At 35.5% G+C, this 14,450-nt stretch overlaps 2 protein-coding genes across 8 annotated transcripts; both read right to left on the bottom strand.

Moving 5' to 3' along the window:
- LOC104719505 (F-box protein At3g59000) lies at nucleotides 8,464-10,309 on the bottom strand. Of its 7 annotated transcripts, none has more exons than XR_002033659.1 (5): nucleotides 10,225-10,309; nucleotides 9,956-10,045; nucleotides 9,787-9,821; nucleotides 8,870-9,654; nucleotides 8,464-8,762 (listed from the first exon to the last, which is right to left on the bottom strand). XR_002033659.1 is itself a non-coding variant. In XM_010437436.1 (3 exons), exons 1-2 carry the CDS (start codon nucleotides 9,814-9,816, stop codon nucleotides 9,022-9,024), a joined length of 663 nt encoding a protein of 220 aa, XP_010435738.1. In that variant the 5' UTR covers nucleotides 9,817-9,947; the 3' UTR covers nucleotides 8,464-8,762; nucleotides 8,870-9,021. The 7 variants fall into 7 exon arrangements, 2 of the variants coding, with proteins under 2 accessions (XP_010435738.1, XP_010435737.1); XR_002033660.1 differs by having other exon boundaries at nucleotides 9,787-9,816; XR_002033658.1 differs by having other exon boundaries at nucleotides 8,870-9,821.
- On the bottom strand, nucleotides 10,918-12,013 carry LOC104720569 (F-box protein At3g59000-like). Its single transcript, XM_010438457.1, has 3 exons — nucleotides 11,515-12,013; nucleotides 11,296-11,423; nucleotides 10,918-11,214 (listed from the first exon to the last, which is right to left on the bottom strand). Exons 1-3 carry the CDS (start codon nucleotides 12,011-12,013, stop codon nucleotides 10,918-10,920), a joined length of 924 nt encoding a protein of 307 aa, XP_010436759.1.

Genomic DNA, 14,450 nt, shown 5'->3' with positions numbered 1-14,450 from the left:
ACACAAAACACTCATAGAAAACTGTTTCTAGAGTTGTAAGGTAGCTTGTCATCTTCTTAAAGTCAAGCTGAATTCCTCTAGTCTTCATTTTTCCATTCAAGTCTCCAATGACATCAGATGCAGAGTGATTCTTATGAACTTGTTGTACTTCTTCCGGTTTTGTAACAGGAATATCCAACTCAGAAACTTCATTGCGTACTTTAGTGATACTTACTTGTTCTGACTCACTGTCTGAATCATCTTCTCGTACAACTACAGACTGATCATCAAAAACCACATTTACTGATTCCATGATTAAGCTTGTACGTCTGTTGTACACTCTAAACGCTGTGCTACTCTCCGCATAACCCAAAAACATGTCTTCATCACTTTTGGAATCAAATTTACCAAGATAATCTTTGTCATTTAAAATGTAGCATTTGCATCCAAAAAAATGGAAATAGCTCAGATTTGGTATTTTGCCTTTCCACAGCTCATAAGGCGTCGTGGTCGTATCTCTTCGTACATAGACTCTGTTAATTATATAACAAGCAATGTTCAAAGCTTCAGCCCAAAACTTTTTAGGAACAAGGTTTCCATGTATCATTGCTCTTGCCATTTCTTGAAGAGTTCTATTCTTTCTTTCTACCACTCCATTATGCTGTGGAGTTCTTGGTGCTGAGAACTGATGTGCAATCCCATGTTGTTCACAAAAATCTTTCATAGCTTCGTTTTGAAACTCTCCACCATGATCACTCCGAATTTTCTTGATGCCTCCACGTTCATTAAGTAGTTGTAAAGCTAAGATCTTGAAACTGTCTATTATATCTGACTTCTCACGGATAAAACGTACCCAAGTGTATCTGAAGTAATCATCAACTAGTACAAACACATACTTCTTTCCAGCTAAGCTTTCCACTTGCATTGGTCCCATCAAATCCATGTGAATCAGATCAAGAACTGACTTTGATTGAACGTCTGGAACCTTTTTGTGCTGAATCTTGACTTGTTTTCCCTGATTACAAGGTACACACACAATATTTTCCTCACTTTTAATCTTGGGTACCCCTCGTATTATCTCTTTATTCACAAGAGTAGTAAGATTTCTTGTATTCATATGACCAAGTCATTGATGCCAGAGATCTATACTGCCTTGAGCACTGTAGCATTTCATTGAATGTTTCTCCCACAAGTAACAATTATTTCCTGATGTCACACCATATAACTTGCTATTACCTGATTCATCCAATGCTTTGTAATCGACCTTTGTGAATAAGACTAACAATCCTTCGTCACAGAGTTGATTAATACTTATCAGATTTGCATGCAATCCTTGAACTAGATAGGCAATCACAAGCTGTGGAAGTTCTGTATCACATGTTGTACCTTTGCCTTGTATGAACCCATGACTTCCATCTCCAAATGTTACTGTACCTCCTTTCAATTTCTTAATATTCTGTAAATTACTTTTGGTTCCAGTCATGTGTCTTGAGCAACCGCTATCGAAGAACCAAGGTTCCGTATCTTCTCGTTCTTCAGTAATCATGGCCATATTGCATCTAAATCCTGATCCAGAAGCTACACTTGACCCTGACTGATATAGGTCAGCTTTCTTCATCCAAACCTGTCTTCTAAGGTATAGACATTCTGCCAATACTTATAACAAAACCGTTTGAAGTGACAAAAACCGTTTCCCACAAAAATAACAGCTTAAAGACCCGTTAGAAATACTCGTAGATGTCTCCTTCTCAGATTGATATGCTTCAGCCGACACAAATTTAGTTGTATGTGATTTAGCTCCCTTGTTCTCATTATAGCCTAATCCTCTATGAGTATACTCAGTTCTCCCATAGCTCAAAATCTTGTCAAGTTGCTTTGTGCCGGCGAACATGTGAATCTTCCTATACTGTTGATCAAATTCAGATTGTAGTTCTGCGGTTTTTTTCTTTTCATTGAGCAGCTCTTCTTCAAACTTGTCTGCTTTTGCTGATAGAACCAACTTCTCTTTCATCAAATCAAGCGAATCCTTAGCAATCCGTTTTTCATTCATCAATTCATCTTGCAAGGACATAACAAGTGCTTCTAGACGAAATTTTTCTTTCACCAACCCTTGATTTTCCTTTCCAAGAGTAATAAGTGTGTTTCGCACTTCTTTGTAACTCTGAACAATGTCAAGAACTTCTTCTTCTTCTCAGTCTGAATCAGTTACCTCATCCCCATTCTCAAATTCAGTGATTTCTACCATAGCCACTAAATTAATGAGCTCTTCTTCACTACTGCTGTCATTGTCTGATTCATCCTCAATGCTAATCATAGATTTTTCTTTCTTAGCATTAGGGTTAGTCACACACTCTTCATGTGTATGTCCTGTACCTTTGCAAATTGTGCACTTGGCATCTCGCAACTTGATTGTCGGACACTCCCGAATAAAATGACCATATCCCATGCATATCTCGAATAAAATGACACTGCATATCAGCCTTTTTGTCCTCACTTGTCTTTTTGAATGATTTACCTTTTCCTTTGACCTTGACCTTGTTCTATTCTTCTTAAAGCTCGATCAAACCTTCTTACCAACAGGCTCACAACATCTTCTTCTCTTTGGTCAGTTACGTCTTTGCTACCTGCTAGAGCTATTCCTCTTGGTTTCTTATTTCCATTAAGTTCCATCTCGTGTGCCTGTAGCATTCCGACCACTTCACCATAACTGAGATTGTCTAAGTCTTGAGAGAGAATTAAGGCTGTCTTGTATCCCATGAATCTTGATGGAAGACATCTTAAAAACTTTTTGACTAACTTCTGATCCTTATAAGTTTTCCCAAGAGTTAAGGCTTCTTGTGCTAGAGCACTCAACTTTAAACTAAAGTCTGAAATTGATGCATGCTCCTCCATCCTTAGATTCTCAAATCTAGAGGCCAACATATCTTTTCTCGAACTCTGTACTTTTGTTGTTCCTTCATAATGAATTTGAAGGATATCCCATGCCTCTTTAGCAGTTTCACATCCTTAAATCAATTCGAACTGTTTTCTTCCAACACTACAATGAATGGCGCTTAATGCTCTTGAGTTGAACTTTGATCTCTTTTTTTCTTCATCGGTCCAGTCTGATTCAGGTTTGGGAATTTTCTTGCCTGATTCATCTTTGATTGTCGGTTCCTCCCACTTTTCTAGAACAGTCTTCCAAGCAAGACGATCAATACCTCCGATGATAGATTTGATCCTCGACTTCCAGAACCCATAGTTTCCGTCATCCAAGACAACCTTGTTGTTGTTGATCAGATCTCCGTAGCTCTCCATCTTGTCCACAGAGTCTCACCTGTAATAATCTGAACAAGCCCCGCTCTGATACCAATTGAAAGTGCGAGAACTTAAGATCTGAACAATTTGAATAACGATTTCTTTAAACACTTTTTGATTGATAGAAAATCTGTTTACAAGTTTGTTCTAAACAATTTTCTAATCTCTCAAAACTCTCTTAAAGAACTCTCTTGCTCTCCCTAAGTTCTTAGCTCTTTTTCTTTTAGACTAAAACTTAGTATCTAGATTAACTTTCTTTTGTTTGTGCTAAAGCTCAACCTAGCTATAACACCCCTATTTATAGATCTAGGTATTAGCTATTTAATTAGCAAACTACCTAATCTAATCCTAATAGGAATTGGACAATTTCCTTTTTCTTTATGGTTTAGGAAATTTTCCACTTTCTTCATGTTTACACTCCAATTGTAAACATGAAACTCTTCGACCTTCTAGAAGCTTCTCTTGCCTTCTAATCCTATATGAGTCTTGATAATCGCCGCCATAGATCACTCAATACTCTATTCTTGTATTAGTGTCGTGTCCTTCTGAAGTAGTTCAAACACTTGTTCAAATGCTGCATCTTCATCACCGGCTTATTTTCGGTAAATCGGAGCAGCTTGAGCGTTTGTGCTACGAAAGTACTGAATTGCTTACACAGAATTAGGCCCAAACTTAAAAAAATAACAAAATTAGACGTATTGTTGACCAAAGAACCAAGCAAAATAGTTATATTAACATTTTTTAAGTACTACATGTACTTTGTACTTATAAATTAAAAAAAAATATATTAAAAAAATTAATCCTTAAAATATTGCATAAAACACAATAAGTAATATAAAACAAACAAAACTGATTACTAATATAATATACCTTAAAAATTTGGGAAATCATTTAGGTTCTTAAAATATATCTACTAATTTGGTTTATAATTTACTAAATTTATAATGATTATCATATACTATCAAGATAGTATATCTAATCCCTTATATAATAAAACGGAAGTACACAACTTTTTTTGTAGACTATATAATTTATATAAGTTGGTTACAAAATAGGTTATACATTAAATATAGGTTGGTTACAAAAAAGGTTATAGATTAAATGGACAATTCGTAGGCTATATGAATACACTTAAGAATATCCCAACGAATCTTCTTAAAAAGAATATTCCAATGATTTATACAATTTCCAAAATAAAATATTTAGTATTTCATGTATTGTTACAAAATATATACTGGTAGGCATAAAAATATACTGTTAGACGTAAAAAGGAATAAAATCTTGGCAATTTATCACACTTAATCGTGATTTCCAATATTTTATTGTGCAGCTGAAAATAAAATCTTACCTAAGCACGGGTCATATTAAAAGAATTTCACCAAACCTGTTCAAAAATTAAAATAAAAACAAACAACAAACATAATCATTTCTCATACATATAATTATAAAATTAACAATATAAAAATTAAAAAATAGGTGTTTTTTCAAGCCATCATATTTAGCATATGATTTTATTGCATAATGTTTTATTCAAAAAACTTTTAAAAACAATCATATAAATTATATTTTATTTTAAGTTTATAATATAAATTAAAGGAATTTCAACACGTGCTCTAGCGCGGGTCCTAATCTAGTGGTAAAATAAATTACTATACATACATGATTATTTGAATATTCTTTACCTAAATGATAATGTCATACAAGGTAACAACCCATACTATGGGCGAGTAGAATAATAATTAATTAATTACTATAATTTATATTTACAAAATTTATTATACTTATCGATAAAGATCTTATTAGGAATTAGGAATCTTGTGTAGTATATTTTTTTAGTTTTATTTGAATACTAGATGAGGACCCGCCCGATGTGCGGGTTTAAAGTTTTATAAATTAAATTAAATTTAATAAAAATATATTAAAATTTGGTGTACGTTGTTTATAAATTTTATTTTTATTATAATACACTGATTTATATCCATTTACAAATCTTTTATGTGTGTTACTATTAAAAGTTTATTTTTTACACCTAAATATACTTTATATTACAAATATATTCTTTATCATTAGTTATAAAATGTCTATAAGAACACATTAAGCCTACTATTTTACTTTCACTTTTGCGTAATTTTTTAATTACTAAAATTGTTGGCTCAAAAAACATTTTGAATAAAAATATATTACAGAATATACTAATCAATGATGTATCATCATAATAATGTATGACCACCATGAAGAAAACCTCGGCTCAACCCTCATCCTTTATGGAGAGAACCTTGCGTCCAACCTCCTCCACCGTGGAGAGAACCTTGGCTCTGCCTTCCTCCCTTAGGGAGATAACCTTGCGTCCAACCTCTTCCACCTTCCTCCCTTGGGGAGATAACCTTGCGTCCAACCTTCTCCACTATAGAGAGAACCTCGGCTCTGCCCTTCTTATGTGTGGAGAGAACATATTCACGTCTTTTTGCTATCTCAAAATGGCTTGCTCCGACAACCAATGAAAGTAAAAATCTTTTTCTAATGTCACAAAATCTTTTGATAGTAACTAATGTTAAATTTCCCAATGTATTCTTAGAAGTATCTTTGACACATCATGATGTAGGCTCTGTCTCTGTAACGCCTCAACCTCCACCTTGCTTAGTGAGCACATGTCCACTCTCAGTCCATGGGCCCACCTTCCTAAGTGGGTCCTACATCTATTCCCGGTCCATGGACCCATCCATATTCGATGGCCGGTTTGTTACGTCTGGGAGGCTTTAAAAACTTATTTACCAACCCTACAAATCAACAAATGATATTTTTCTTTGTTTTGTCTTCACTTGCACAGTTTCGAAAATCACTTCCAGTGAGGTCACCATCATGAAGTTCTCTCAGGACCTTTGACCAGAAAAATAAGTGCATTTTGGTGACATATGTGGCCAAAATCAATTCTTTTAAACCTTTCCGCAAACCAAGGTGTCACAATCTTTGAGCTCCTATGGATCTATCAACAACGATTTATGTTTTTCTAATCTATCGATCTATGTTTGTTGTAAGCTTATGTCTGATTAGCCTATTTTATCAATCCATTAGGTTGATGAGCTTCTAATTGTTATCTCCCGTTGAGATTGAATGAATAATGGTAACAATTCCGTTTGCAAAAAAAAAAGAAGGGTTTATGACCAACCATTGAAAAATTAGAAGAAAATTAATTTGACGTACATAATTAAAGAAACAATAAAAAATTATAAGCACAATAATAAATAAATCGCAAATAATTCAAAGATAAAATATAAATTAAATAAAACAATTTAAAATATAGTATTAGGAAAAGAAAACGCATATATTAATTTTTTTGGATCAACATGTTAATCTTACCTATTCTCTACTGAAAAGGTAAAAAGTTGGAGAAAAATTTTGGTTTAAAAAATAAGAAAAATTTATCTTCCCATTAAAAAAGATTTCCCAATTAAACAAAGTTGAAAGCAGTGTTTTTGAATGAATTATTTAAATATGAAACGATCTATGTTTATATATACAAAATTTAAAATTAATAATTAACTCTATATTTTCTTTAATCCCTTTTTATATTTTTTTGTACAATTAATAACTTAAAATTAAAAATAAGTAAATAATATTATAATTTTGAATTTTCTGATATATATATATATATATATATATATAATCTCCTTATCATTATTTCAAAAAAAATTGTATTTATAATTAATTCTGTAATTTTTGATAATTATCTTTTTACATTATTAATATTTTTTGAAACAAAATATCTTATTTTTGTTGTAATTAAATTTTTCCTTTTAAATATTAACTTTTACACTTGTCAAAATCTGAGATTGATAACTTCACACATGTCAAAATTTTGTTAATGGCTAATTTTCAAAACCCAACTTTATATAATAAGATGTAAAACTCCCGTTCTTGACTCAGAGTTTAGGATCATAAGTTTGATTTTTCTTCCAACTATATTTATAATTGAAAAAAATGTAAAATCAAAAGTTAGACACTTATGAAGGTGTTTTATATTTTATTTAACACTAGTGAGGATCTAAATTTTTAGTTTTTGAAAACTTGTGAAAGATGTTTAGGTTTACATTGACTCTAAAACTTGACACACACTCTAATAAAATATGAGTCATCCTCTTGGTTGTAAACCCTCAACAAACCTACGATTAGAATCTTGGCTAGCACATAGTCTTCCTAAACACACCTTGATGATCCAAATTGATTCTGATAAGTGATTGATCGTATAAAGGAAATTTGTTCTTGGTATTTCATCTTCAATTGCTTCTTTAGAGTCAACCTCCCTAAATTCTGATCAAATCTAGCATCATAGCCAAGACCTATTTACTGGAAATTAAAATGATTAGAATGAGAAAAGCTTTGTCCAAATGTCCCTTATAATCAAATATGGCAATTATTAAGTTAAAGAGGATTTCAGTAACCTGTGAATAGGCAGTACATGTCATCCAAGGACTGGAGGTTCTTATTGCAGCCACCAACAATGACAAGAAAACCAGCTTTGAGAGGATCTTGACAAGCCCCTACAGAAGAGAACCTAGCAGATGGACCTTCCCCCATGGTGAGGAGTACAAACAACAAAGAAAAAAAAGCAAAAAAAAAAAACAATGTGAATAGGTTTCCTTATAATGGAACCAGTACTCGTTCTTGCAAGCGACAAACCTAAGAGTATCCAAAAGCTGTATTTGGAAGAGACTATCCATAACCTAAGAGCTAATCCAAAAGCTGTGTCTTGAAGCAAAAAGGTTGAGGATGTCAAAAAACCATTTGATTGTAGCTGCAGCAGCAGTCAATGAGAGATAATGCTGCTTATAGTACTTCGAATTAATTTTTAGTGTACTTCGAATTTCCCCTATCGTCTCATTCAACATGAAAACTTCTTACTTGAATGAATGAGGTTCATGCGCCTTCACATGAATATCTAAGGCAAGTATTATTAGTTACAATTTTAACTACAAAGAGTTTCTTTACGGTTCAGTTTCCTGTTTTGTCTCAATAGATTGTCAATATTTTTTCTATGATATATTGTTTCAATATATTTTGTCTAACTAAAACAAGTAGATTCCATTATTAAAGACCAATAACTGTAGTTTCCAAGCTATCCATCCACTTGTGACAAGTTCTCCTGCGGTTTTGTTCTAAATCCATTGTCTAACAATTCACTTTGGAGTAATTAAAAACTGATGAATTCAAGGACAAGCACATTCGTAACACTACGACGTTGTTAGTATCGTGACAGATGGTAGCTAGATGAATTCAAAGACACGCACACGCACACACACACACACACACACACACATTTATGAAAATAGAAAGAAGACACTGTTACTGTATCCGCTGATATAACGCTAGGACATTAGACTACGCACTATGCAAAGGAACAATTTCAAACATCGGTTTCTGCCGTGACATTAATAGTGAGATGTTTGGAGTAAAGGCGAAGAACAACAACTCAAAGCAAGACATTTTGCCTGAAAACAAAGAAAAACCACAATTAGATTTAGACGTTTTGCCACTAAATGTTTTAAAACAAGACATTTGCTTGTTTGTTAAGAATGACCTGTTCCAGGAAACTGACCTCGAGAGTATTAGCAGACAAGTCCAGATACTGAACATTTCGTATGCCATTCATAAGCTTGCCCACATTACCAAACCGGAGAAGAACATCACCATCATCAACCCCTAACCAAACATCGTTTGGCGCTCTTGCTCGCTTGATATGATCTTCAGTTACCAAAAGGCTAATCCTAGCCTCACCAAGCTTTTCATCTTAACTACGGGGTAGTCTATAGCATCATAATCAGAGTAACAAAAGCGAACAAGACTAGGTGTATCAACCGAAAAAGTGCCTAAATAAAAATAGTGATAGGCAATATGGTTGGAAGTTATTGTTAGTCTCTTGAGGCTTGCATCTGACACAGCTGCATCCCTTGAACTCCAGGTTATATGACCCATGACTAATTCCTCAAGCGCAGGGAAACCATGAAGTAGACTCCCAAACTTATCAATAGATAAGTCAACAAATTTAAGAATGAGAGTTCTAAGCATCGGTAAGAAAATGCGTCCATCAAACCAATCGATATCAAGTGCATAACTTATCTCCAGCTTAACAAATTTCTTGCCCTCAAAACATGTTGGAGACCAACCCTTTTTCTTACCAACCGTTTGAAGATCCAGAACGATTAATAGACCAAGCTCTTCTACACCAGGCTCCAACACATTACGTATCCAAGCATCAACTCTAACTGAACCAACACAGATACAACTGATGGAGCATTTATTAATGGGAGAGTTACCCTGCAATGCTAATACTCTCTCCACAAACTCTATGAAGAGATCTTCAACGTCGTCCCTCTGCTCTTCCTGATTCAGAAAGATAGAGTCATCAATGTGAAGATTAGGGACAAATGCAAACAGATATCGCCACCTCTTGGACAAAACCGAAGTCAAAGCTGCCTCCTTTGTGGTAAGGAAAGACAATATATGAAAAATAACCTCTTCTGGTAGATTTCTAAAGCGATCCATCTGCTCTGCACCCAAAACGAAGAACAAATTTCAAAGCTTTTCATGAGAAAATCAGAGAAAGTTTGCATTTTTGTCAAATTCATGTAAACAAAGTTTTGATTTTTTAACCAAACAAGAGAATCTGAGTAAAGTTGAACACCTAACGAAGATAGGAAGAAAAGACTCAAGCTTTCAGATTGGAGAAGATATGACAAAGAAGCTCGTCTGGTAGGTTCCTTAAGAGATCCATCTGCTATTGCAGGAAAACGAAGAACAAATTTCAGATCTTTATGAGAGAAATCGGTGGTACAAACAGAGAAAGGTTTGATTTTTACAAATAAGGTATAACAGAGAGAAACCCTAAGTTAACAATATGGGTAGCCGAAAACGAAACTTTTGAACTAAGAAACCCCGAAAAAGTTCAGTTACCTTGTTTAATGGCCCTAGAAGCGAAGACAGGAAGGAGGACTCAAGCTTTCAGTTTCATGTAGGAGAAAAAGACATGGGAGAAGCCGAAACATCCTATTTTAAGAAGAAATCGAAATTGAGGATTTTATTAGATCCGGTTCTTTGAAAACCACCGGTTTAATTTCGGTATAAACCGGGACAGCTTAAGTTTTGGGCTGCAAATAGTATCAATGTACACTAGCTGCACCACACTAGCACAATTTGTCATAGAGTTCTCCATCTTCCTTAACCAAGGGAACTACTTTATATTATCCATCTCCTTCCTTGGGAACCCTTTAATCTTTAACTTCCTCACTTGAAAAGATATGAGTTTACAAACCATTCATTCTGTTTAATGTCTAAAGATTAGCGACTTCAGGTTGTTAAATATTGTTAGTGATTGATTTACAGCATTGCGAAAGCACCTGAAACGAGGCAAAGCCCCAACTCAACGTTACAAAGCTAACATTACTTGTCCTTCTTTTAGATCATCTCTAAACCAACAGAGAGACAAACAAAAGAGTAAACTGAACAAATAATACATAGGATGATTTGAGCCTGAAATACTGAAACACCACGCTACAACACATTAAACAAACAAAGAGCAAGTTTTGTAAGTTGATGACTTCACTGCGCAGTCGTATACTTCCTATACAAGGAATCACACACCATGAACTAGACATCACAACTTGACAACTCGTTGTAGAGTACCATTAGCTCCACGACATGATCATACATTCCAGGGAGTTCAAAGGTTGTAGGACCATTCTCTTCGGCATGTATCTCCATCTCCTTCAAACACGGAAATGAGTACAAGAAATGCTGTATCATCTTTAACTCTCGAGTTGTTCCTCGAAACCCTTTAATATGTAAATTCTTCACTGGACAAGATATGAGCGAATGACCTTTGTCCTCCCAAGCAATGCAGTCACAAGCATCCCCGCATTTGTCTGTCACACAGTGTAAGAGACCCTAAAAGCAAAAACATGACAAAATTGTAAATGTTTGAGACATGTCTTGTTACCAAGTACTTTCATTGTTATATCTTCTTACCCAAAGGACTAGAGTTTCCAAGTGTGGACAGTTCTTTAAGAGAACTGGCATTGCTTGCCATCCGAGATCCACATGACTCAAAATAGCTAAGAAAGTGAGGTTGTTGAACACTGGCCCAGAGAAAGCACCTAAAACGAGACATCACCTAGTTGCATATTACATGATTCCCAAGATAAAAGTTCTTTATTTGTTGTCTATGAAATCAACAAAATAGTATACTGAACTCAAGAGTAGTAGGAGACAAGAAAAGCTTCTTCACATTTCGTAAGCCACTCATGAGCTTCTTCGCATTACAAAATCGGAGAACAACACCATCCTCTAAAAAATCATTATCTGGAACTCTTGCTCGCTTAATCTGATCTTTAGTTACTAAAAGGTTGATTTTAGCAACAACTAAGTTGTCCAAATTAACTACTAGATAGTCCCCCGCGACATATTCAGAGTAATCTAAGGAAACAAGATTTGGTGTATCAAAAGAAAAGCTTCTAAACCAACTCTGATACTTAATTTTGAGGGACTTAAGGCTTTCACTTGAGACAGTCTCATCCCAAGGTACCCACTCAACATAAACCAGTTCCAATTTCTCAACCACAGGGCAACCACGAAGAATCATTTGAAACTGATCAGGACGAAACTCAACCAACTCAAGAAGGAGAGTTTTAAGCACCTGTAAGAATACTCCGCCCTCCACCAACCCGTCAATTCTAATTTCACTCATCAGTATAAGCTCAACTAGTGTCTTGCTGATGAACACTTGTGGAGGCAGAAAATAAGTATATCCAAAACAGATTTCTCTATTTGATTACTGTTTTTCGCTTTCTGTTTGATCTACTTATGTTCTGCTCTGTTTGATAGTTAAGTTTGATCTATGTTCTTCATTTAGTTTGTTATCTTAGTAAGAGATGTCAATCCATAATGAGTGTGATGCAAGCAGTCAAGATGTAAACACTTATTTAAGTTAAGCCAAATATGAAAATGGTTTTGAGGTAACAGTTGTAGACAAAAATGTAAATGCATAATATAAATTACTAAGATAACAGACTAAATGCAAGATAATAACTGAAACTAAGATATGCAATGAAACAGGAATGAAACTAGAAAGATGCAGGACATAAAGTAAGAACATGGAAATGGACTCGAGCATTCCACCTAATCGTACATCTTAGGGTCTTAGCTTGTGTCTGTTGTCTGATTGCATCATTCATACATTCATAAGTATATTCAAACCCACAGAAAAGAACATGTTTCAATTTGGCGCCGTTGCCATTTGAGTAGTTGTTTGTGACAATTTGGATTTACACAAGTTTAAGATTAGTCTATTGTTACACTTGATCATCATTGACTTGAATCTTCATCTGCTTGGTTGTTTTGTGTTTCAGGTACAAACTCGATCCAACACTCGACCGTCTGCACGTACGAGTGAATGATCCAGTCACCAAGCCGGATTCAGTCAGTCTTCTAGATTTAGTCAGTTCGATCCTCAACTCGAGTCGGTGCTCGACCAAGTGTCAGTTCGAGTGGTTGATCGAGTCACTTACCAAAGTTCACTCGAGCCAATGCTCGACCGTTAGTTAGTTGGAGTAGGTGATCGGGTCAGTACATGCAACCAGGTTGAAAGGAAACAAGAACCTTGAGAGATACATTGAGCACATCAACCGTTTACCAAGGGATTTAAGGCAACATAGAACCAGAATCCTTCAGGAACATGAAAAACAGCTGATCATGGATCCGCCCATGCCGAGACCAAGACAGATTTGGGCAGGTGATGCTCCAAACACCCACACACTAAGGGCTGGAATTGTCCCACCTGGAGTAGCAAATAATAATTTTGAGATAAAAAGTGGGCTGATTACTATGATCCAGTCAAACAAGTTCCATAGTCTGTCTATGGAGGATCCTTTAGACCATCTTGATGAGTTTGATAGGTTCTGTGGCCTGACCAAGATTAAGGGAGTAAGTGAAGACAATTTCAAGCTCAGACTCTTCCCATTTTCACTTGGAGACAAAGCTCATTTGTGGGAGAAGACTTTACCAACAGGAGCAATCACAACATGGGATGGCTGCAAAAAGGCTTTCCTGGCCAAATTCTTCTCTAATGCAAGAACTGCTAGACTGAGGAATGAGATATCAGGTTTTGCCCAGAAGAATAATGAGACTTTCTGTGAAGCATGAGAAAGATTCAAAGGTTACCAAACCCAATGTCCTCATCATGGGTTTAGTAATGAATTCCTACTTAGCACACTGTACAGAGGAACTTTCTCAAACAAAACATGTGGATGAAGGATGAGAACTGGTAGAAAACTTGGCCGAATCAGATGGGAACTATAATGAAGACTATGATAAGACTGACAGATTTGTTGAACCTACCCAGGATGAGAAGTACACGAAAGATTTGAAGACTGTGCATGACAAGTTAGACAAGATTCTGCTTAGTCAGCAGACAAACATTTACTTTCTTGTTGATGAAGACACAACAGTTCAAGCTGGGGAGAATGACATGGCTGAGCTGTGCTTTGTACAGAACCAAGGTTGTTTCAAGCCTTACAACCAGTTCAAGAACAATAATCTGTCCTACAGAAGTAATAATGTGGCAAACCCACAAGACCAAGTCTATCCAGCTCAACAGCCCCAACAACATAACAATTATGTGTCCAAGCAGCAACACCAAGGTTTCCAAACTCCAATATGTCTCCCAACAGGGTTTCAGACTAACCAAAGCCAGGAAACAAATTTAAGAGCTATGATGCAGCAGATGCTACTTGGACAGGCAAATGGGCAGCTTGAGACGGCAAAGAAGTTGGCTGAGCTTAACCAGAGGCTGGATTCTTCTTACAATGATCTGAATATATAGTTTGATAGTTTGAATTCTAAAGTCAAGTTCATGGAGAGCAACATTGCTTCTACATCAGCTCCTAAGCCAAACCAACTACTTGGTAAGGCTGTTCAAAATCCAAGGGAGTTCACAGCTAAAGCTATCAAGTTCTATAAGGAAACTGTCACTTAGGACAGTGAGGTTCAAGTTGGGGAGGATCTGTCACAAGGCAAATCTCAGATTGACAGTTTTACACAGAAAACAGAAACCAGAGTACCACTCGATCATGTTCTCAACCTGACACACGATCGAGTACATGATCGAGTGACTGATCGAGCTGATC

This window comes from Camelina sativa, chromosome 10 (assembly GCF_000633955.1).
Source record: "Camelina sativa cultivar DH55 chromosome 10, Cs, whole genome shotgun sequence".
NCBI lineage: Eukaryota > Viridiplantae > Streptophyta > Magnoliopsida > Brassicales > Brassicaceae > Camelina > Camelina sativa.
The sequence above is the reverse complement of the archived record's forward strand: the minus strand, read 5'-3'. Positions and strand labels throughout refer to the sequence as shown.